Raw genomic sequence first — 24,878 nt, forward strand, 5'->3', positions numbered from 1 at the left:
TTCAGGTATGTTTTACTGCATGTTTTTCATAACGATTTCTTGGATGAATTATTGGCACTAAGTATTTCCCTCTTTTTAGAGGCGGTATCCGTTCTTTTAATATGGCGACAGCAATTGTCATCTCGTCACATATTCTCCAGAGTCCTCTTTCTTTTTCTATCATCTCTCCACTATTCTCGGACGTTGACAGAACGCCATTTCCGGAAACACAGGCTTCGTCCTATTTCCATTACTTTTTCATAACGCTCTTTATATAAAATGCTTAGTTTCCGCCAGCAACCTGAAGAGTTTTTTCAACATGGACGTACAATGATAGACGGCTTCCATTAGCGGTAAGGTGTGATCCGGTTCATTCGTAGACGACATGACTTTTCGGTAACCTTAAGTCAGGATTAGTTCTCATGGGATCACGTTTTCTGTTGTTGCAGGGAGCTTTGCTTCTCGATATTCATCTCATTGGGTGATACATTAGTAGCCTGATAAGGTGAGATTTTGGAATCTTTTTTGAAATTCATAGTATCACGCACCCGGAGCAACGTATTGATAGATGTTTTTTGTTGTTTCTAGCATTAGGATATAAGCATCAAATGTGCGGAGTCCTTTATAAAATAGGAGGTGAGCTTCTGTGACTATTGGGATAGCCCCATTGATGGGGAGACTGGAATGTTTGTTCACTTGTCTGTTTCTCGATATAGCATTGTTTTTATTTCATTCAGATACTTGTTGAAGCCAGATCACAAGATTCTTGACAAGAGGTATTTTCTAATGATATCATTTGGTTTTACATTCTTTTCACGTTGGGTGCACTACTTGTATTATTAACTTCACTCTTTTATTTTAACACAATAGACACAATATAATTGATCATTTATAGGGTTATCACTTAGCAGCACGAAAATGTGTTACTAGTAGATAATTTGGGCAATGTAATTCATTTATGTGGCAGTCTGTATCATTTATGAATATATCATCAAATAAGTAATATCACATGTTTCTTTATAGGGTGGCCCCTGAGGAAGGGACGATATAGCCCCGAAATGCATCGGGCTTTTACAAGAATCACATGGAGCAATTATTCATGTTTTGTTATGCAATAAATATGTTGTAAACTATGTGAACATTGTTGAAATTCATGACTATTTTAATGGATGGATATTCATGCTTTCAGTTATGATTGGATGCGAAATTGATGTTTGTAAACAATATAGTTCATGAATGAATTTAATTTGAGCATTTGTTGATTCATTCAAATTATTGTACAATCTACAAGGTTTTGTTTAAAACCCAGTGAACAGTGCACGGTGCTAGTACGTTTTCTTGCTATTATTTCATTCCAGTCTTATCCTAACCACTATCAGGGGAACCTGTCTTGAACCTCTGCTCATACTAGGCCTAGCTGTGTCAGTTTCTAGGCGATAGCACTTTATAAATGACATACAGTTAATACAGAACTTCCTCAAGTTAGTGGTGCAGACAGCATAGCTCAGGAAGTAAGAGAAAATCACTGCTTGATATTTCCTGGAGCAGAACCATTAAATACATATTAATTCTGGGAACGTTCACACTAAATTTGCGCCCATGCATTCGTCATTATTGCACGAAACCCACATAGGTCTGTTTTTTCACCAAAATACCTAAACTTCCTAGGTGGCTTCACAAGTCCGGTGCCATCATCTTCCACTAACACAGCCGCGTGGTCAGGAGATTCATGAGACGTTACCGCTGTGTCTCCCACAGGAAAGAAACCTAGAAAAAAATTCAAAGTGTCTGTAAGCATAGAGCTACCTGGTGTCTACAACTTCAGACAGCATTATTTATTACATTCCTGTAGGAGTATTCACATACTAGGTTTTGAGGGGACGAAGATCACAGTCTTGGGGCCAGTTGTAACATAGCTTCCAAACTGCCAAACAGAAAGTCCCACAAAGATGTTACTGAGAATAACACTGGCTCGCTTCTGTTAACTGCAGGATAATGCGCCTAATGAACCAATCAAACAGCAGAACAGTAACAGAGTACTTAGATGTCCCCACAAGAAGTAAAATTGCAAGTATTTAACATTAAATATGCAAAAAGCAAGAAAATCTGCGTGCGAGAAATTGATAAAGGTTTTAATGGAAAGATCATTTATCTCTTAACCTGTGTGCATACCAACATGTCAAATATAAAAGACAAGCATTGGCAATGCTAGTAGGTCTAGCTTATAAATGAAAGTGTTTCTTGAGTGAGTGATGTGTAGGCACTAATTTGGCACTAAGTACCAGATGTATGACCATTCCGTTTTGCTGTTCGTAAATTGAGATCTTTTGTGACTCGAAATTTGCAACTTGCAAAACAGAATGTACTAATGTGTCTTAGACACATTTAGTGATTCCCAATGGGGTCGCAAATAACTTGCCTCATCAATATTCATGACGCTGGTCGCAATTTGCGACACCATTGGGAATAGGCTACTATCACTGGGATGGTGGCCTGCTGGGGACAGCAGACCACCATGTGTATGTTTGCTTTTTAAATAAAGCAACTTTCTTTTTTAAAATGCATCCCGTTTTCCTTAAGGCGCGCCCCTTCCTAATAGTGACTAGCAGACCCCATTTTGCATGTCTGTAATAGGTTACGTACCACAACCCTTTTTAGTGGTCCCAAACAGACCGATTTCCGGTTTGCGACCACTAAAGAGGGTCATACAACTGACCTCAAGTCACATACATGCACTCTTTCAATCATTACTGCGCTCATGAATCCTTTATCCACCCATTGACTCATTTTTGCATTCACCCCCTTATACAACCTCAATGAAATACATACTCAAACTCAAAACAATGCATAGCAAGCATATGCTTGCAATAACAAATAAAATAAAGCATAGCAGTGTGTGGTCATTTTACAACTGTATTGTTCATAGTGTTAAAGTTCCATCATGGCCGCCAGGTTTGGAACAAACATGTTACCAATCTTGCAATATAAAGCTATGATAAAACTACACACAACATCATTGAATGATGGTTGCCTGGTTTAGAGGCAGCGCCTGCACAGGATTCAGTCTGCTACAGATCAAATGAGCAAGCAGCCTGTTAACATTGTCCAGGGAGCTGTAGTTTTAGTAAATAACGAAGATAAAAAAAGAAGAGATGGAACTAAAGGTTTGTCACTGGTGGAAGCAGGGCATAAATGATACACAAACAGTTCAATGGTGAAAAAAAGGCCTAACCCAAAACAAATGTTTGTATGTAAACAAACAGATGTTACATAGAGGGGTAATCCTCAAAGGACGACTGCCTTTGAAAAGCAAGAAGAACAAAGTTATTTCATAATCTGAATAGATGTCTCCTTGGGAAACAAACTACAAGATAAAATGAATCCTAATGGATGCCATGTTGTAAAAAAAAACGAATAAATGAAATATGAGTTCACAATCCTTTGTAAATTCCTGGATAATTTTCAAGTGAAAAGTCTATATCCTTTAACATGTGTATTGTGCTAGAATAGGACTTAAGATCAACAGTCTATTGTCGAAATCCCAGAAAGAACGGATTGCAAAGTTTCTGAATTCTATGGCAGGACCCGAGGCAAGGATTATGCGCTACTTTATTTTCCATCACCAGCAGTATTCCATTTTAACAGAAAAACTCTCTTTCCCATGGAACACCAGGAAAAGCCAATCACAACCAATAGGCAGCTACGCATGTCCTGAAAGGGCCGGGGCTGCTGGGATACCTCCTCTTTCTTTTCCTGCTTCACCAGCAGTTAAGTCGATTTCTCTATTCCTGGCTATTGTGGCTTGATACTGATAATTTCTGCTGAACTGTATTGTGTACTGCCTTTTTCCTTGCAGCGCCAACGCTTTCCTTATCAGCGGCGATCTCACCGCGCTCTTAGCAGCCGCAGGCTCTGCGGTAGTGCTGACGGCCGCTAGATGGCGCCCGTGTAGCACAACCCTCGTCTCGTTGCTCGGCGGGAGTGCGTCTTCCTGTCAGTTTTTTTCCTGTCAGTGCTTTCCCCGCCGAGCTGCAGCCCGCGCCTAGAAGCCTTTATGCCTGTGTGTACACGGGTCTGCATTGAAGCAGCCTGACGCCCGCATCGGATCGGTAGAGGTGTCTTTAGCACGAATGCAATTCTAAGGCGAGTGCATGTTTAAGGCTGTCATTCTTGATACGATTAAAATGATGCTCTCCCCGTTAGTCTTGATACGATTAAAATGATGCTCTCCCCGTTAGTCCTTTACACCATCTCCAACATCCCAATTCCTATCCCTGCTAAGTTCTTTAAGAAAATTAACACCATTCTCTCCTCCTTTCTTTGGTCCGGCAAAAAAGCACGCATGTCCCTGCTTAGATTGCAACTCCCCAAATCCGAGGGTGGAGTTAATTTCCCGAATTTCCCCGCTTACCACAAAGCATTCCTTCTGCGGCAAGCTTCCCATTGGCTGCAAGACCCTGCTGAGCCGTCCCCCTTATGGGTTACCACTGAGCGGCTTTCTTTAGCCCCTTTCACTTTTGCTGAATATCTCTCATTCTCTCGTAAACCTCACTTTTCCTCCATTCCTATCCACAAGTTCACAGCCAAGTTGCTTCTTTCCTCCTCTCCAGACCCCCCTTCCTCTACAGCAGAGTTTCTCAATTCCACTATCTGGCACAATAATAGTATTACCATCAATCGCAAGCCCTTTTATTGGAAAACCTGGAGACAGAGGGGTCTAATCTGGGTTTCTCAACTCTTCTCTAATTCTGATTTCTTATCCTTCTCCGCTCTCAGCCAGCACTTCCATCTCCCTCGTTCTTTTACCTGCAAGTATCTTACGCTTAAAAATGCAGTCATGTCCACTTATGCTCTTCTCTCCAACCCCCTCACGCATGCCCATCCCCCAAATCATACCTCACAGCTTCACTCCTTCTTGCGCACTCACCCTACAGCCTCCTCAATATACCACTCATTTCACACGATTCTCACACCTAGGCCAAAGTCCAAAGTTGAGGAACAGTGGGAGTCTGACCTTGCCATCTCTTGGCCCACCTCCCTTTGGGATAAACTATGGACCAAACTTCGCAAGACATCTAGAGCTGCTTCTCTTACACAAACCCTCTTTTTCATATACAACAGGCTTCTCTTTTCTCCCCAGGTGTTGAATAAGAGATTCTCCTCTACACCAGATCTTTGTTGGTCCTGTTCTGCTCCTAAGGCCACTCTCTTCCACATGCTTTTCTCTTGCACTTTCACGCAAAATTTCTGGATACTAGTTTGGACCCAAATCAATGCCATATTCCACACCACATTCCCCTTCTCTCTTGTCAATATTTTTTTAGGAAGCCTTTCACCCTGTTGGGATAATATTGACCTTAACACGCAAATTGTTGACTTGTTAGCTGTTGCTTTCCAGCAAATCACCGTCAACTGGAAAGACTTTACGAATATTTCTTTTAAAGCATGGTGGTACAATGTTTGTTATAATCACAGGCTAGATACTGCTTTTGTACACCCCCTTAGTCTAGCTGCTAAACGACATGATTTATGGCTTCCTGTAACCTTGTATCTAGATACCTGTGCTAAACGTTCCTCTCATGTCTCACCTATTCAGCAAGAGGTCCCTAAGCCCCCCTGATTGACATTGCTCTTCATTTGTACTATTCTATTTATATAAGCTACTTTATTGCTCATTAGTACCAGTGCTGATTTTTGTTACTCAGCCTTAAACTTCTGTTATCCTCTGATCAATTGTATATTTTCATTACCATGTTTTACTTTTCTCCTCTAATTGAAGATATGTTTGTATTTTCTTTTTTCTCATGTATTGACACCTTTACTGATCCAATAAAAACCTTTTGAACTTAAAAAAAGGCTGTCATTGAAGTGAGGCTCGGCCCAGGCACACTATTACCCCCCTGATTAGTTGGTGAGAAGCCCCTAGGGTCCTTGTTACCGAGATTCCTGAGCTTTCGCAGCCCAAACATAGGGCTTTCAGGCCCACCAAAGCTCTAGACCCACTGGTTCACCAAATTTCTGTGCTGAGTGTACAGCCAGTGTTGGTACATAGTTTCCCATGGAAGGGAATTATGTAGAGGAGGAAACCTTACAGGTCCTGCCCCTAGATGATGAGTTTTGCGATGATGTAGACGCCTCCATCCACCAGGCAGTCGCGGCGGCCATAGGCCCTTTGAAAGTCTCCAGATCGCTTACTCCTATTCAGGTGGACCTGGGGGCATTCGAGCGCCTTAAGAAGGCCTTCCTCATGCGCCCGTCTCTGGAGCCTGTAGGGGCAATCGATGAGGTGGTTCCCTTGTCCCCGCAGGGGGGATGACGAAGGTGATGACTCCCCTACCAAGTCTACTGAGGAACTGGTCCCTTCCAGGCCCTAGCACCCAACCACGAGTGGTGTGGAGCCTCCACCAGACATACTGATCCCGGAGGATCTCATGAACCCTCGTTCCATGGAGTGGACTCCGGGAGATAAGGTGGCACAGTTTGTGGCGAGCAGCATGAGAAAACCCCTAGAAAAGGAGGTTAGGGCATGTCTGAGGGCTGAAATCGGGCAAAGTTACTTCTTCCTGCTTCAACACCCTCCGCATGCTCCGAAAGACCTTCCGGTGGATCCCCACTGGAACCAGGAAGACAGTCACCCAGGCCCTTGTCACCAGCCGACTACACTACGGGAACGCCCTCTACGCTGGGACCACCGCCAAACTACAGCAAAGACTCCAGCGTATTCAGAACGCAGCTGCACGACTCATCCTGAACATTCCTCGACACAGCCACATCTCGGCCCACCTGAGAGACTGGCTCCCCGTCAGCAAGAGGATCACCTTCAGACTCCTCACCCACGCACACAAGACTCTCCACGACACGGGCCCCGAATACCTCAATACCCGCCTCACGTTCTACACACCTACCCTTTCTCCTACCTGGCGGCCAAGACGTGGAACTCCCTCCCCACCCCACTTCGTCTGACCCAGGACCATCTCTCCTTCAGGAAGCACCTCAAGACCTGGCTTTTCGAGCAGTAGCGGCACCCCCCTCCCAGCGCCTTGAGACCCTCGCGGGTGAGTAGTGCGCTCTACAAATGTCCTGATTGATTGATTGCTAAGGCTGACAGGTCTGAGTGTTGTTGTGGTGTTATTTAATAAAATGTACATGTCATGTATCGTTCTCCTTAAGTTGGTTTCCTCAAAGAAATATTAGATAGGAGGGATGTCAGCTGTCCTGACACAATTCATTTTTAGGTCTCGCCTGACCCAGCGCATGCGCTGGTCTGGCGAGACATTTTGTTAGGGCTCCAAAAAGTGCTACCAGGCCAGCCTAGAGCTACAGTGCATGTGTGCGGGAGCGCGCGTCGCGCTTTTCCGCAATTACTTTCACTTTTTATGTTTGATCGCGATCACTTTCGCGGCCGCACGGCCGCTTTGATGTTCTCCGTGAGGCTTCAATAGATTGGCATAGCCAATAGGTCTCGCTTTTGGGACCTTATAAGTGTTTAGTTATGCAACTGTTGCATGGCTAAACACTTATAAGGTCCCAAAGGCGAGACCTATTGGCTATTCCAATGCTTGTATTTATTTGCAGCACAACCTTTAATGTGGCTAAACTATTTTCAGTCTGATGTAAACAGGAAAGCCACTTTAAAGCCAGACAAATTGCACTAAAGCAGCCAGTCTCACAAACGACAAAACATTCTTGGCAATGAGACTGGAAGAAACCGCAAAGCTTTCGAGCCTTTAAGAGCTATCACCAGCAACAATCTCACAACGCGGTGAAATGCTGCCTACTGCTTTATTATTATTTTTTTTTTTGGATGTGGGTTGGATCGGCACATGGCAGCTGCTTCTTTTACCATGTGTAAAATTGCATTGTAAACGTGACAATTATATATATATTTCTTTTTTGCTGACGTTATTTACATTTCTGCCACGGATCGGCCTTGAGGCTGGGGAACCGGCTTAGAGTCTCGGCAGGGGCGCTTGACGTCCCGTGATTCTGGGCAAATCACTTAACTCTCCCGCTACCTAAAAAAGAAAAAGCATTTGCAATGCAATAGGTCCCACATTCCTGAAAGTTTGAGCTGTTGGTGTTTCATTATTATTTGCAGCGCCAATGGCTCAAACTTTCAGGAATGCGAGACCTATTGCAATTCTGTGGCATGGCAAGAAAGAGGAGAGAGGAAAGATCAGTCCGCAGTCGATAAGCATTCTGCAAGCCCTGCAGAGTGCCAAGCAGCGCTACATTCCTACAAGAGAGATCAGTGAGTAGATGTGGCTACCTCTGTAGATTATAGCCCAGGACCTCACCACTCTGGTCTGCAAACTTATGCCAGTGTGGCATGCTCAGGCAACCAGGGCACAACAGGCCAACATGCACAAAATCCACCTCTTTCCATACATGACAGAGGCGTCCATACACTGTGCCCCTTCATACAACCAACACGCAGCAACCAATGCCCTACAATCGGGCACCATCACACTTAAACAGCAGAGCCATGGGAAGCAGGGCGCGGGCATTATTTGGCAGCGAAGGGTCAAAGAGTGCGGCAGAAGTGCCAGAATTGTGCGGCTAGAAAAGGCAAATGATGCTGCACAATGTGCCATATTTTATGATAGTGTAACTACATTATTTTCCAATGTTTACACTTGATAACGCTGTCTGGGCTTGGACTGCACCTCATTAGTACAAACTTAACACCCTAATATAGTAGAAAGCAATAGAAGTTGCATCTAGGCGCTATACAAATCCCAGCAGAAACAGCGTTACTAGAATAGCTTAGTGAAGACACGGTTTATACAAAACAGATTCATGAAAATAGCATAGTATCAAATATATGATTAAGAAATGACACACAAGGGCTTTCAACTGCTCCGAAATATTCCTGGATTGTCATTGGAAAGATTAAATTGCAGCAAAGTCAAAGGGCGATATTAATGTGGCCTTATGTATGGTGCATGTAAACATAGGAGCAATTAATTTGTTTTCACAGCTTGACCGTAAAATGAGTTTAAAATGAGTGGGCTTGACTGACAAACAGAAACCTCCATTTCCTCATGAAGTGACGTCCAAGCACATTTGTATCTCTGCAAAATGTCAAACAATTCTTAAAGACATTTATGAATGTGCATCTGGGTTATGCAACTACAAAAAAATGGGGGTTGGATGTTTGTGCAAACTAAACTGAACTAAGTTTTCACACATAAGAGTAAGCTGCTATTGCGCATGCGCGCAGGGAGCTTTCTAAGTCAAACTGCAATACCAACTACTAGTTCTAAAGAATGAAGGAGCGCTACCATGGCGGGCGTTAAGGGGCACACTCAAAGGCTTCTATTGAATACAAACTGGTATTTTTGAGTAACACAATACATGTGTCCTCTACGCTGCAGCAGAAACAATACCCATTAAAGCGCTGTACCCGCTTGTAAGCAATGCAGCTGCCCCTCTTGACGTCTTCTCTTAAATGTAAATGTAAATTGATACTTGTATAGCGCACTACTCACCCGCAAGGGTCTCAAGGCGCTTGTACGAATACCACTGTGGAACCCATCCTGGCTTTCCCTGTGAGGCGTCCACTCCTGGGCACCCCCAAGGTGGAGGCCAGGCATCCTTAGCGTTGTGGGGGCCGTTGTGGAGATTAAGCAAGCTATTGCCCAGAGTTGCAGAGTGGGACTCCATGATTGGAATAGGCACCGAGGCGAGAATTATCAGGTCCGTGGAATTTTTGAGCTCAAAACCCACCCGAGGTGGGGAATTGAACCCTGGTCCCGGGCTAGACCACTGCATCCGGGTCTGCCGCTCTAATCATTGAGCCACACTTCTCCACATAAAATAACAAACCTATTTCTGAACCCCGAAACGGCCTTGGGCATGGGCAAGCTGGACCTAGGCCCGGGGTGCCAAGCTCCCCGAGTGGTGCAGAAGGGAGCTGCCCGACTTTATGTCAGCGCCTGGACACCTCTTGGGGTGATGGTTGGCTCCCCATCAACCCCCTTCCCCCCTCCCATCTTTCTCACACCTCCTGCTGTCATACCACAACGACGGCCACCCGCCCCACAACATACACCAAAGGTTCTTCCTGCCCAGGGCGCGATCTGCTACCGGCCCTGTCTGCACCTCACTATTGAAGAGACGGGTGGGTGCAAATAAACGAAACTAAATCGGTATAAGGTTCCTAGAGTAAGCTTCTAATGTTCATGGCTCTGATTCGAGCGCCGCGAGTCCAGGTGCCACCAGCATCATCCTACCTGCTTCCCTTGATGTTGGCCTCCAGATTGAGAGGTTTCCTCCAGCGTCGCTTCCCTCGTCATCCCAAATGGCTTCAAAGTTCGTTGTGTACTTTATCAATAACAGTTTGACGCTGCAATCCGCTGGAAGAAAGCACAAGAGAAGAATGATTCGGCTGAGCCCTGGGCGACCTGCTGGGGGCGGGGGAAGAGGCGCTGTGTGCGGTCGAAGGAGGAGCGGCGGAGGCGTGCAGCTCTCCAGCTGCAGTGCGCATTTAGGGCGAGAAGTAACACTTTCACTATTGGCACAGAAATATTTCCCGAATCTGACTGGTTATTTCATTTTAATTTTGTAATGACAACGAAAGCCATGACATTTGCGAATTCCGAAACCTAACAAGAATTTTCAAACCCCACTGAAAGGGATCTTAATTATGCCCTGAAGGGTGATTAATTATTTATAACTTTGCTTAATTCCTCTCTCATTTTAAATAATTCGGAGGACACGCCATGGCATTTTTGGGTACCTAAAGATCACAAGGCGCGTTCACCGTTTAGTAAAGTAAAAATCTATAAGATTCTTTGGAAACTTGTTAATAATCAGGACTGTAAAATAAGAACATTAGAATTGCAAATACATCTTTGGAGTTGTTAAACTATTGGTTTCCTGTTGAGAAATGGTTGCCCACAATTATGCATGACTCCATACCAACTGGAGATTTCCCTAGCGTGGGCTTTGTACCCGGGTTTCAATGAAACCTTCTGTGGTTTTTATCACCTCGTCACAATAGAATGGCACTGTAGCGCTTTCTCCATGTGGGGATCCCCATGTTAAGATTGCACATCCCAAAATGCAGAGGATAACGCAGGACAGGAGGAGATACTCGAATATGTCTAGAGACATCTTAATAATTGTGCATTGGCATCCATGTGTGACGCGCCGTCACTTTGGATGGATGGATTGAGGGGATTTACGTTCCCTGGCGCATCCCTGCAAATCAGCATGGATGCGCCAGGAAAGATGCGTCACACAAGTTTACCCTTGCACCACCACAGATGCGCCACATGTACAATGCAGCGCATCGTGGCGCAAGGATAAACAGGTGCGTGACGCATCTGATGGCATAAGGGCGGCGCATTGCTGGAGTCGTGTCGCAAGCACGACGCAACTCCAGCAATTCTCATGGGCTGCCCACACCTATCATGCTGCGTCATGCCTTACGCCTGCTTCAAGCAGGCGCAGGGTTTTGACGCAGCAGCATCGGAAAAGTGACTCAGTGAAATCTTGTAGATTTCACTGCGCCACTTTTCCGAGGCTTTTTCGACATAACGCCCACCCTGCATACATTAAACCTGACGCAGGTTTAATGTGGTGCAGGGGTTTACAACGTGACGCATCTCTCTAGATGCATCACGTTGTAAATAAGGCGCAACATGGCGCATGGTTTACGCCGCTGCTGCATCACAGAAGTGACGCAACGGCAGCGTAAAAGTCTCGCAAGGGGCTTGTAAATCTGCACCTAAGTGTCTGTACTCATCAGCAATTCATCGCAGGAAGATCTAAGCTTTCACCATCCAAAGCTGGATGAGTGCGCAGCATTTACAGCGTACAGAATTAACACGAATTATGGGGCATATTTACAATAACTGGCGCATCCCTGCATATCAGCAGGGATGCGCCAGTTATTTTGCGCCACAGCTCTGCCACCATGGATGCCCCGCATTTACAATGCGGCGCACCATGGGGTAAAAACGGCACAGATGCGTGACGCATCTGTGCCATAAAAGTGGCAGATTGCTGGAGTTGTGTCGCAAGCGCGACGCAGCTCCAGCAAGCCTCGGGGTGCCCTATCTTGCTAATGCTGCGTCAATCCTTATGCCTGCTTCAGGCAGGCGCAGGGTTTTGACGCAGCATGGGCCTAAGAGTGACTGAGTGAGCCACTTTTAGGAGGCGTTCCTGCGCCGGAACGCCCCCCCCCCCCCCGTGCAGGAACGCCTACGTCTGACGCAGGGCTTTACAACGGGACACATCTCCCAGATGCATCATGTTGTAAGCACCCCGCACCACGGCGCAGGATTTGCGCCGCCGCTGCGTTACAAAAGTGACGCAACAGCGGCATAAAAGAGGCGCAAGGGGCTTATAAATCTGCCCCATTGTATCTTTTGAGCCTATTTGCTAAGATCAGCAGCTAAAGAAATGTGAAGATGCCAATGCGCCGCTGAGCTGCCCGTTCTATATTCAAGGTCAACGTCTGCCAATCTTTCCGAGGTTCCTAATTGCATTGATCCAGTTTGACTTGTTATTGAAGTAAGCTATGGGGCCCCGATGAAGCCCTGGGATTCTGCACCCACACTCGAGCTAACGTTTCCCAGCGCTAACCTTAGTGAGCGAGGATACGCCAATAACCTACCGCCCTTCGCTTTCTCATCCTTCCTGTGAGACCAGCGCGCATTCACGGAACACAGAATCAACACGAATATTGGAACAAAGCCGCCCATGCCGCCGAGGGAAAGCGCTGACTTCCTGAAGGGAAAAAAGATACAATGTTTTAGTCGATTAATTCCAAAAGACATTGGAAACTGTTTTTTCCAAACTCCTTCCATCACTTAAAATACATATAATGGATCTCGGAGTTTGCGCACAACTATGTTCTGCTTTTCAGTTGACTCTTACTGTATAACCCTAAATGCAGCTCTTTCACAAATAAAGATTTGGCTGGTAATTTTTAGCGGAAAGCGCAGAAAGAAAGGCCTTTGATTTGTAGAGGACAGATATGTGTGTAAATGCAGTTGTTACAATATGGGATATACAGGAGACTTGACTGCTTTCCAGCTTTTCCACAATCGTCTTTGTGCCCCGGTTTCCTTCAGTGCCCCCTACAGCAACATCAACAGGGTGGGTCATGTCGCTGCTGACAACAGCTCGAAATCTCCAGACTCATCTGACATGACAAACCACCCAGGGTCCAACCTTTAATGCAAGATTTCCAAATGACCGACCCTCAAAAACATGTCTACCTTTAACTGTGCTGCAAGGCTTATCTGCAACACCACCACCACACCATCACTCAACAAGCATTTGCAATGCATTAGGTCTCGCATTTACGCGAGTTTGAGCTATTGACATTGCAAATAACAATGCCTATTGGCATTGTCATTTACAATGCCAATAGCTTTAACTCGTGTAACTGCGAGAACTATTGCATTGCAAATGCTTGTTTGAAGTGGAGTGATCATTGTCCTTAACGCTACCATGATCGTGTATTAGATGTTTACGAAGGTTATTAGAAAGCGTTTGAAAGCACATACACCGGATGTTAAATGAACAAAGGGAGTATGCAGGTGAATGTTAATTGAACAGGCAGAATGTTATATCACTGCTCACAGAGACTGATAAAAAGTGTGAATGACGACACTTAATAAAAACAGGTATCCAAGTGAACACTAATTAAAGTGTGCTAAAACAACCATAATGTAAAGGGGGGGCCGTTCGGCCCTCCCGCCCCCATGGCAGTGCGGCGCCCCCCCTCCCCCGGCTTCTCGGTGATGGGGCTGCGTCGCGGGTATATGACGCGCGCGGCGCGCCCTCACCACCGATTGGCTGATGCCGCACACATGACCCGGAGGCAGCTGTACTGCTTCCGGGGCAGGGGGCGGGACAGTCGGGAGGCGGGCCGGCTAGGCCGGCGACCCCATGGAGCAGAGTGCCATAAGAGGCCCGGGGAGCGAGCTGGGCGCCCTCTTGCCCCTGGCTCGCTCCCCGCATACCTCGTGTGCCCCCCACACGCGGGGCTTTTTAATTTTCTAATTTGTTTTCCAGGCTGAAGTTCTCGGGGAGCAGTGGACCCCGGTCGTCGGGGAGAGGGGCATGGTGGAATGGTCCGAAGCTGCGAGCGAGTCCGTAGTTTCAAGCTTTCGGCACGAGGGGAAGCTTCAGCGTCGTTGGGGAGCCGTATTTGAGGAGGTCGAGCCTGCGAGAACAACAGGAGCACAATTTTCAAGAGAAGTTAAGTGGCTGGGAGTGCTCTGGTGGGGTTGCGATGTCGCGGTACAACAGGCACGGGCAGTTCTATCATGTTTATATGTATGCAAAGGAACGGATATTTTCACAGTTGGCATACAGTGCAGGGATAGGGGGGCTGTTGTAAGAAATGGTAATTGCATTGCTCGCGTTTGTTTCCTTGTTTGAGGAGTACTGGTATTTTGTCTTAGTACCATTTAATCGGAGAGGGCTGCCACTTCGGTTCTTTTCGCATGTGTGCATTCTTCACAGCGCGATTGAAAGATTACTTTCACTGCATGTTGTTATACTGCTGGTGCCCCCTTTGGGGGCAGTAAGAGCCTCGCCAGCCCCTCGCGGAGCTTACTAGTGATGGTATGAAGTACCGATGTGGGCAGGGAATCACCCCGTGACTGCATGTGTAGATACGGTGCTCAGGGGGATTAGAGCGGGAGTGTAGAGTCTACAGCCCCTCAAGGAGCTTACCAGTGATTTTAATTAAGTACCGATGTGGGCGGGGAATCGCCCCGTGACTGAATGTGTGAGAGGCGGTGATAAGGCAAGCTTTTCAGTACCCTGGGGCCGATTTCGCGCTATATATATATGCAATCTTTTCGAAGAGTTTGCTAAACTGCAAGTCGTGTATTGGGGGGTTTTAATGCTGCAGCGGCTTCTGAGCAAGGCACTGGGGAGTAGCTTCACCTTACACCCTTAACCTTAGCACACATCGGTCCAGTTCTTAGTTCCTTCTCTGGGGCACATTTAATGTAGTAGAATGCGAGAACAGTAGGGGAGTTGAAACAAAGGTCTATAATAATCACGTAAACATCACAGGAAGATCTCTGGTGCGGTTCCATCAGAACTCAACCTGCTTCTTCCCTTATCCGCTCCTGACAGCCGTGCGGGGGGCCGGGTGTTGCAAGGCAAAGGTGGCAGGGCGCCTGGGCATCTACCGAGGGTGGGCTGCTGCAGGCCTGTGAATAGATGTGGGCCATAGCATGAGGGGAATGCGAAGGAATAACGCGGAAATATTTTCAAAGGAATTGATAAGCATGTTTCCCCCTTTTGGAATTTGTAAATCTGACATTATGGTTATAGCCAGCCACTCTTGCATTTCTTCATCAAGCTAACAGCGTGGTAGCTTGATCGTAGACGGGGAGGAGTTACATTGGGGAGACTGTCATTCCAGCTGAGCCGGCCGTTAGTAAGTTTGATTACTTTAATGAGAGAAATAGCCCAGCAGCACGCATGCAGTTACCTTCATGTTATGGGGCATGCGGTGCTCATAAATCCGTGTAACTAGGGCATCTCTATTAGGAGATTGCATCTAACTCACTGGTTACCATAATTGTATTAAAATTAGGGAAATGGCTGCACTGATAGAGGCGCGTCGCTTTTCTAGCATGGTATACACCATATACGCATTTCGCAGTGAATGATGATAGTTATTATCAATGTGGTGCGCGGGATCCGTGAACGCGCCATATAAGTTCCCTCCATGCATTCAGCAATGGGACCTGTGCAAGCTTCATGTAATCTGCTGCCAGTCTTGTGGCCGGTTGTAATTGACCGATTAACTTCATTGCGCTCACAGCGGTTTAGTAGTGTATACCCCGGGGCTCTGTAAGCCAAAGGGGGGGGGGTGCCTTCGCAGCCACACATGGGTTACGGGACTTTCCACGGGGATGCGGTCTGTTAACTCCTTCCTCGCTGTCCTGGAGGTCATTCACTATTTGTGGCACTTAGAGTACGTTGGTTTGCAGGACGTTGGCAAGTGTCTGTTTTCCGGTATGCTCCCTATTGAGAAGTGCACAGAACATATACCCGGCCAAGCCCCAACAGCCCTTTCGGCATGCGCAAGGGAGGGAGGTACCAGGAAAGGGTAAGGGGGGGATAAAAGGGCGTATGTTGGGATTTCAACAAGCGGTCTTGCACTAAGGGAGCGGGCACATGTCAGTTCAAACACGCCTGTTCCTTGTGTGGGCACCCCTCACAACCTGAGACCTCCTGTAGATTTAAGGGTGGCAACCAGGACTCCAGGGGAAGAAGGAAACCAGAATAGACAAGGGGGGGGTGTAGTACTACACACTCCCATTGACGTCTTGGCAATGATTCCCTGGCTGAACGGATACCCAGATCACGCAGCGCCTAAATTAATTCAGGAGGGATTTTTCTTGGGGTTTCAGGATACCGGGAAAAGGGTGCGCAGGTAAGACTGTGTGCAGGTACCAACTCTCTGTAAAGCATAACCCATTGACCAAGCGGTGGAGTTGCTTAGGGGGCTCGGTTCAGGGGCATTGATGGGCAAGTCTGACAGTCTGCATTGCGTCTTCTCCCTGTACATCAGGGGGATCACCACTTTTTGGGGTCCAGGTTTGATGGGAAATATTACATGGACAAATACATGCCTATGGGTTGTTCAGTCTCTTGTGCCTATTTCGAGACGTTCAGTTCCTTCTTGGATTGGGTAATGAGGCAGGCGACCGGGCATCAACAGGTCATGCATTGCCTGGATGACTTCTCTCCCTTGGCGCGGCTGGGTCTCGGGAGTCTGCGCGGGCATTGCAGGAATTTTGCGTGCTCATGCGGGCTCCTGGGGTCCCGCGGGCGCCAGGGGAGACCGTGGGGCCAGCTACTTGCTTAGAATTTCTGGGCATTGCAATAGACTCCGTGCTGGGTTGTTTCAGGCTCCCAAATGAGAAGGTGTCTAAATTCAAGGCGGCACTACGCGCGTGCCTGTCCAAAGAGAAGGTCTCGTTACAACAGCTTCAGGAAACAGTGGGCCAGTTGAATTTCGCGTTGAGGGTGATACCAATGGCTCGCCCCTTTTCTCGCTCAATTGCGCAGGCTATGAGGGGCCTGCGAGAAAAACACCACCGCACTAGACTGTCGCTTGAGGTACGCCAGGACATGCAGATATGGATGGCATTCCTGGAGGACTTCAACGGCAGGGTGGTGTGGTCCGGCCCCCCCATTACTTCAGCAGAGTTAGGTTTACGGACTGACGCTGCTGGGAGTGTTGGGTCTGGTGCCATCCTTGGAAACAAGTGGGTCACCTACAGGTGGCCGGACGAAGTGGGTGTACAGTGATTTGACAACCAACATTGGTTTTCTGGAGCTGTTCCCCATTTGGGTTGCATTAATGGTCTGGCCAGAACTTCTGCGTAACAAATCAGTGATATTCTGGTCAGACAACATGCCGGTGGCGGAGTGCATCAATCAGCAAGCGGCACGCTGTAGGTTCATACTCCGCCTCTTGAAGGAGATTGTGTTGAGATGCTTGCAATTTAATGTTGTATTTAGGGCAAAACATGTACCAGGTGTCCTTAATAATGCAGCTGATGCACTCTCTCGCCAAAAAATGCAGGTATTCAGGGAACATCTTCCATCAGCAGAACCTACACCGACACACTTCCCGTCAGCGCTCTGGCAGATTGGTGCCCTTACAGGACCTCGTGGCTGCTAGTTTAGCCCCCAAGACAAGGACAGCGTATGAAGGGGCGTTTGGTTCATATGGCACTTTCTTGGGGCGTGACTGGGAATCCAAATGGGCTCTAGAGAATAGCTTTACGGATTATCTGGGTAGATTGCATCAGGAGGGTCGCTCAGTGGCCACAGCTAACAGGCATAGGGCAGCTGTCTTTCTACGCACAGGCAAAGGGAGTAAAAGATCCAACTAAAAGCTTTGCGGTGCGGAAGGGTCTGAGGGGTTGGCGCCGCCTACAGGGCAGCACGGCTGACACTGGGAAACCAATAGGCTTGGGGAGGCTGACGGCATTACTGCCTGCATTTGAATGGCTGGGAGATACAATTGTTTAAGGCAGCTTTCACTTTAGCCTTTGATGGAGCGTTGAGGCTGAGCGAGTTGGCGGCAGCCTCCAAGGCAGATAGGCAAGGTAGTATCCAATTCCTGAACACAACAATACAGGGAGCCACATTGTAGGTGACAATTTTGAGATCAAAAACTGATCAGGGGTCGCGGGGGGAGACTGTGGTACTGCACAGGGCGAGGGATAATCCTTGGTGCCCGGTACACCATGTAGAGACTTTCATCAGGCAGTGAGGTGGACTGTTGGGTGGGTCGCTCCTACTACACGCTGACGGCCCCCCTTTAACCAAATACCAGTTCAGAAGAGTCATGGAGTTGACTATTGCCAAAGTGGGCCTTGACCCGAAGGAATTTGGCACACACTCCTTTAAGGTAGGCGCTGCCACGGAGGCAATCACAAGGGGTCTGCATGTGAACAGTGTTAGAAGAATTGGGAGATGGTCACCCAATTCCAATTGCTACAAACGGTATGTGCGGGTACACATGTTGTAAAGTACCTAGAGTTTTGCTGACATTGGGTTGTTTTTCTGGTTTTGCAGTTCCTTCGCTCTGTGACGCAGGCGGAGAGCTGGCTTCGGGTCATCATCAGGATTCATCGGCGACTCATCGTGGCGTGGACAGTCAGGAACACAGGACCCGGTCAGGCAGGGTTTGGATTGTTGGTCATTCATATGTGAATCGTGCTAAAAATGTCTTTTTTACAGGCAAGGGTAGCAGGGAGCTAGAGCACAAAGGTTGGTCCATTTCCTTCTTTGGGAGGGGGGGTCTCTGTTTCAGTCAGTTTCGGGGATTCTTTGCAGTGTTGGTCACCCAACATACACCCCCACCGGCGGTGGTGATTCTTCTTCTGGGGGGGAAGGACCTTGCTAGACCGGGTAGGTGGGTCCTCCTGGAAGAGATCATTTCAGCAGCGGGTTGGGCAAGGAGGGTGTGCCCTGACAGCACTGTAGTCTGGTCCCAGCTGATACCGCAGCTGCAGTGGCGCGGGGGTGATTCTGTCAGGGCATTGAATCACTCGGTAAAGAGGACCAATACCTAGTTAGAAAAAGCTTACAGGATGGGGTCCATTTGACTGAGGCAGGGAATACAATAGGGTGCGATAATATCCTAGCTTGGTTGAAGGGCTTTGTGAGGTAGGGATGACCTTCAGGCAGGAGTTGTGGGGGGGCCAGATCGTTGGGTAACAATGCTGGCCTGTGGCGGTAAGGTCATGATCGGTGAGCAGCAATTTAAGGTCCTAGGGGGGGCGTCACCATCCACGGAGGGGGTGCCCCAGGGGGAGGGGCCACTGGTCCCTCCTAGAACTTCAGGGGCAGGAAAATCCGCTAGCTGCTAAAGATGCGGGGGAGGGAGTCACGCTTTCCTTGGGCGGTTAGCCACCCCGCACATACACCGTGACGTCAGCGGATGACGCAGAGTGTAAGGGCCCTCCTTGTTGGTTAAATGGAGTTCACGATGCCGACGGGGTAGGCGGTCCCCTGTCGCGCATGCGCACCTGTAGTTAAGGGCGTGGCTAGTAGGACTTGACACCGGTTAGCGACCTTGCCGTCGGGCCAGAAATGTTAGAATGCAAAATTCAGACAGGATGTTAGATTCGGATAGGAGTGCGTGTAACAAGAGGGAGAGAGAGGACTAGAAAGCTAGTCCATGTCCCCGAGGGATTTATATGTGATTAAACAAAGAAGACTAGCTTAAGTTGACCAAAGTGATGCAGTACTCAAAGTAGTTCTGTCACAGACACCTTGTAGGTGTATTCATGAAGCCCTCACCCACCAACCTAGTTGGTGGCATGCTTCATCATCGGGCCCACCCAGTGACACCTAGTATGTCCCGGGTGTGCTACGACGCCTGATTACAGCGGAGCTGGTATATTGCTGAGAGTGCAGTGAGGTTGGGTGAATAGTGATTTAAAACGGCTTGGTGGTGGTCCCAGTACCCAAGGGTAAATTAAATTTTAATAACTGGGCCGACACCAGCGGTTAAAAGTAAGGCTACAGGACGTGTAAGGGTGGAGAGTTACTGCCCCCTGCGTCCTTCAGATGGTCGACATGTTTCAGCCAGTGCCTCCTCACTTGGCTCAATGAAAGAGACCCATACCTGAAATTCACAAGCACCTCGAGTGCAAGCCACCTGGCATTCCTTGATCTGAACATATGGGCCAAAGATGGCCAACTGATCACTACGACCTATTACAAGCCTACCTCAAGGAACTCACTCCTTCATTACACAAGTTTCCATCCCCGCCCTCTAAGGGAAAACCTACCATTTGGGCAATTCCTGCGTATACGCAGAAATTGCACTCAAGTAACTGACTACAAAAATCAGTCGGCAGACTTGTCTAAGAAACTGGAGGAAAGAGGCTACCCCCGTGCCATTATCAACAAAACCAAGAAAAGAGCCAGGAACCAAAATAGGGAGGCTCTCCTGGAAACGGTACCCAAGGACAAAAGTGACCAACCCATCACGTGTGTCACCACATTCAACACAGCTTCCAATGAGGTGGCGAAACTCATACGCAAAAACTGGAAAATTCTAAACTCTGGACAACGACAATGGGAAACCCCCAGGTTTGCCTACAAAAGGTGCAACAACCTGAAAGACCAACTTGTGAGCACCCGCCCCAGACCCCTGACCAACAGAGAACCCAATACTATCCTGAATGCGTGGGGCCTACCTAAGATCTCTGGACACTACCCATGCAATGATTGTAGCGTGTGCCATCTCACCAGCCATACGAAAACACTGATATTAGAACCAGACAAAGTGTGGACTCAACGCAGCCACACAAACTGTAATTCACGTAACGTGATCTACCTACTTACATGCAGCTGCGGCCTCCGATACATTGGGATGACCACCCGAAAAATAAGAACTAGAATAACAGAACACAGGAGCACAATCAGGTGCAAGAAGAACATTAGCAAACTGACCAGTCATTTCATCACCCAGGGACACACTCCCAATGACCTGACCTGGACCATCATTGAACAACTACCGGAACTGGCAGTGGATAATGAGAAGAAATTACTTAGCAAGGAACAACGTTGGATATATCGTCTTTCCACCCAAACCAATGGCCTCAACGATGCCATACCGTGGAACTCAGTCACACCCTAGACCCACACATCACCTGGCCTGTGCGCAGTTGCCCCCCATGCCATAGTCCCCCTGGACACAATTATTGATCATGCTCCCCCTTGTGTGTACCACCAAACTGCCAACATCTTGGGCACATGCTTCAACCCCACCCATTCTGCCATGTCAACCTTAGCGCGCTGCGCGCACTTAACAGTAATTTATGGGCCGAACCACTCTGGGAGGCGGCGCGTCCCGCAGGCATGTTTTCCCAGCATTAACGCACACATAACCAACACTGAACCCTTAGCGCCTGCGCATATAAGACCACGCCACACCTAACACTGGTGTTGCCCCCTACCCCGTATCATTGGCGGCATATTGTAGTTCTTTCATAATCTAGTTTTTACATATACCTTCACACAATCGCGCTATCAAACTGAGCGTATGCCAAAGGCAGGAGTACAAATCTCCTACATTGTAAATCATGCACTCACACTGAGCATGTGCGAGAAACTAGTGTGCAATTCATGAGCATGAGCAACAACCCGCTGATACACGGAGCATGCATGAGAGACTAGTGTGCAATTCTCCTACATTGTAAATCAAGCACTCACACTGAGCATGTGCGAGGAACTAGTGTGCAATTCATGAGCATGAGCAACAACCCGCTGATACACTGAGCATGCACGAGAGACTAGTGTGCAAACTACGAGCATGAGCAGTAACTACATCTAGGGGCGGTGCTACCTCGTTAACCTCAGTATAAAAAGCCCACACGCCGAGAGGCTCTTTCTACCGGAGGACGACGGCGGGACAACAGGTACAAGGCAGGCACTGACCAGAAAGACTGTGAGTATGACAATCCTGACAAGCCTCCAAACAACAAACTGGGTAAGCGCTTTTTCCCTCACAGGTCCCTAACTCCCACAGCCTATCTCTTTTTCTCTCATAGCGTCATCCCCTTACCGCTTCCCTCCAGGAAGCCTTGGCTAATAACCCAAAGCTTAAGAACATTTTCCTTGCGCCCTGCTGCACTAAGTCACCTGCCTTCAGTGTGATTTCCGTGTTTTAGCCACACCACGCTCTTAATTAGTTGCGTACTTTCACTCTGATGGCACCACCAGTACCATCACACCTAGCCGACTATAGTCTTCTCACCATGCACTATAGTGCTGGCCACCTAAGCATTGTTGACCGGATGTCTAAATTGACTACTGACTCTCTCTACAAATGTTTTGTCCTTGTTTTTAATGTTTGTTTGTACAGGTATGCATGAGAAGGGAATCCCCCTCTCACACATAGAAAAACGCCTTAGTGAGTGTATCACATAGTCTGTACCACAACACTAAGTCTGTTTTATTTTCACCACACCCTTTTAAAAACGGTCCTGAGGAAAGCCAGAATACTCTAAGGCACTGGCTGAAACATGTCGACCATCTGAAGGACGCAGGGGGCAGTAACTCTCCACCTTTACAGGTCCTGTAGCCTTACTTTTAACCGCTGGTGTCGGCCCAGTTATTAAAATTTAATTTACCCTTGGGTACTGGGACCACCACCAAGCCGTTTTAAATTACTATTCACCCAACCTCACTGCACTCTCAGCAATATACCAGCTCCGCTGTAATCAGGCGTCGTAGCACACCCGGGACATACTAGGTGTCACTGGGTGGACCCGATGATGAAGCATGCCACCAACTAGGTTGGTGGGTGAGGGCTTCATGAATACACCTACAAGGTGTCTGTGACAGAACTACTTTGAGTACTGCATCACTTTGGTCAACTTAAGCTAGTCTTCTTTGTTTAATCACAGATTCGGATAGGAAACACGCTGTATTAGACTTTGTTAAGGTTAGCCTTTGATATTTGTCTTCAATACTGGAAATCTAATGTGATGAATTTTGCGTTTCTTAACATATTGATGTAATATTAATATTTCATCCTTTTATTGTTTTGTATAATAAATACGGCCGGGGGGTCCCTGACCCCCCGCCTTCCAAAGACAATCTGCTGTGGACAATCCTTCAAGGTGTTGTGTGTGAAGCTGGGAGGGGAGGGTAGCCAGTCACGGACCATGTGTAAAGGGGGGGGCCGTTCGGCCCTCCCGCCCATATGGCAGTGCGGCGCCCCCCCTCCCCCGGCTTCTCGGTGGTGGGGCTGCGTCGCGGGTATATGACGCTCGCGGCGCGCCCTCACCACCGATTGGCTGATGCCGCACACATGACCCGGAGGCAGCTGTACTGCTTCCGGGGCAGGGGGCGGGACAGTCGGGAGGCGACCCCATGGGGCAGAGTGCCATAAGAGGCCCGGGGAGCGAGCTGGGCGCCCTCTTGCCCCTGGCTCGCTCCCCGCATACCTCGTGTGCCCCCCACACGCGGGGCTTTTTAATTTTCCCCACCCACCAGCCCTAAACAACTAGGTAATGGACAATGCTAGTCGATGGTATTATGTAAGTCTGCCTTAGGCCTTTTTCCCGTTACATGTGTAAGAACTTGACGTGAGTGTATGGTGTTACATAGGCCCACATTTTCTCATTGATCATTTCTGAACTTAGGCCTTTGTTCCCGTTTTATCTGTGATTGGTTGTGATCAAATTTGGATGTTGTGTGTACTTAGGCCTTTTTTCCCGTTTTACCTGTGATTGGTTGTGATCAAATTTGGATGTTGTGTGTACTTAGGCCTTTTTCCCGTTTTAGCTGTGATTATGTTGTTATTAAAAGTGTAATATTGTGTGTGCTTAGGCCTTTTTTCCCTTATATAGCTGTGATTATGTTGCCATGTAAAAGGTAATATTGTGTGTACTTAGGCCTTTTTCCTATTAGTACAGCATGCTGTGTATTTATATGGTTTGGTTTTAGTTTAGTGTAGTTGTCCTTTAGCGAGTTCTTTTTCCCTAGGTTCATCGTCGTATTTATTAGGGTTGGTCAGGCGGTAAGGTCATGATCGGTGAGCAGCAATTTAAGGTCCTAGGGGGGGCGTCACCATCCACGGAGGGGGTGCCCCAGGGGGAGGGGCCACTGGTCCCTCCTAGAACTTCAGGGGCAGGAAAATCCGCTAGCTGCTAAAGATGCGGGGGAGGGAGTCACGCTTTCCTTGAGCGGTTAGCCACCCCGCACATACACCGTGACGTCAGCGGATGACGCAGAGTGTAAGGGCCCTCCTTGTTGGTTAAATGGAGTTCACGATGCCGACGGGGTAGGCGGTTCCCTGTCGCGCATGCGCACATGTAGTTAAGGGCGTGGCTAGTAAGACTTGACACCGGTTAGCGACCTTGCCGTCGGGCCAGAAATGTTAGAATGCAAAATTCAGACAGGATGTTAGATTCGGATAGGAAACACGCTGTATTAGACTTTGTTAAGGTTAGCCTTTGATATTTGTCTTCAATACTGGAAATCTAATGTGATGAATTTTGCGTTTCTTAACATATTGATGTAATATTAATATTTCATCCTTTTATTGTTTTGTATAATAAATACGGCCGGGGGGTCCCTGACCCCCCGCCTTCCAAAGACAATCTGCTGTGGACAATCCTTCAAGGTGTTGTGTGTGAAGCTGGGAGGGGAGGGTAGCCAGTCATGGACCATGTAGTCAATGCATGTAAGTAGCTATATTTAAGTAAGGAAAATATTAGGATGTGTAAATCCTTTTCAGCCGACCATTGTGACTAAGGGGAAAATAATGAAGTGCTGTGGATTTAGGCACACTAATGTTGTGCAGGTATGCCCTTGAAAACCGTCATGTCAAGGTTTAAAAGTCCAAATCGCTGCCTCATTAATCTGTG

The 24,878-nt window shown here is 47.7% G+C and overlaps 1 protein-coding gene across 1 annotated transcript in view; it reads right to left on the bottom strand.

Annotated features, from left to right (window-relative positions):
* Nucleotides 1-24,878, bottom strand: part of LOC146844091 (uncharacterized) — a 144,823-nt gene that overhangs the window by 100,239 nt on the left and 19,706 nt on the right. The window contains exons 2-4 of the mRNA XM_085651760.1: nt 12,605-12,717; nt 10,215-10,337; nt 1,635-1,746 (exon numbers count right to left, since the gene is read on the bottom strand). Of these exons, the coding sequence (XP_085507886.1) occupies nt 1,635-1,746; nt 10,215-10,337; nt 12,605-12,717 (348 nt within the window). The remainder of the gene's footprint in view (nt 1-1,634; nt 1,747-10,214; nt 10,338-12,604; nt 12,718-24,878) is intronic.

The sequence above is a fragment of the Triturus cristatus genome, chromosome 4_1, assembly GCF_964204655.1.
Source record: "Triturus cristatus chromosome 4_1, aTriCri1.1, whole genome shotgun sequence".
Taxonomy (NCBI): Eukaryota; Metazoa; Chordata; class Amphibia; order Caudata; family Salamandridae; genus Triturus; species Triturus cristatus.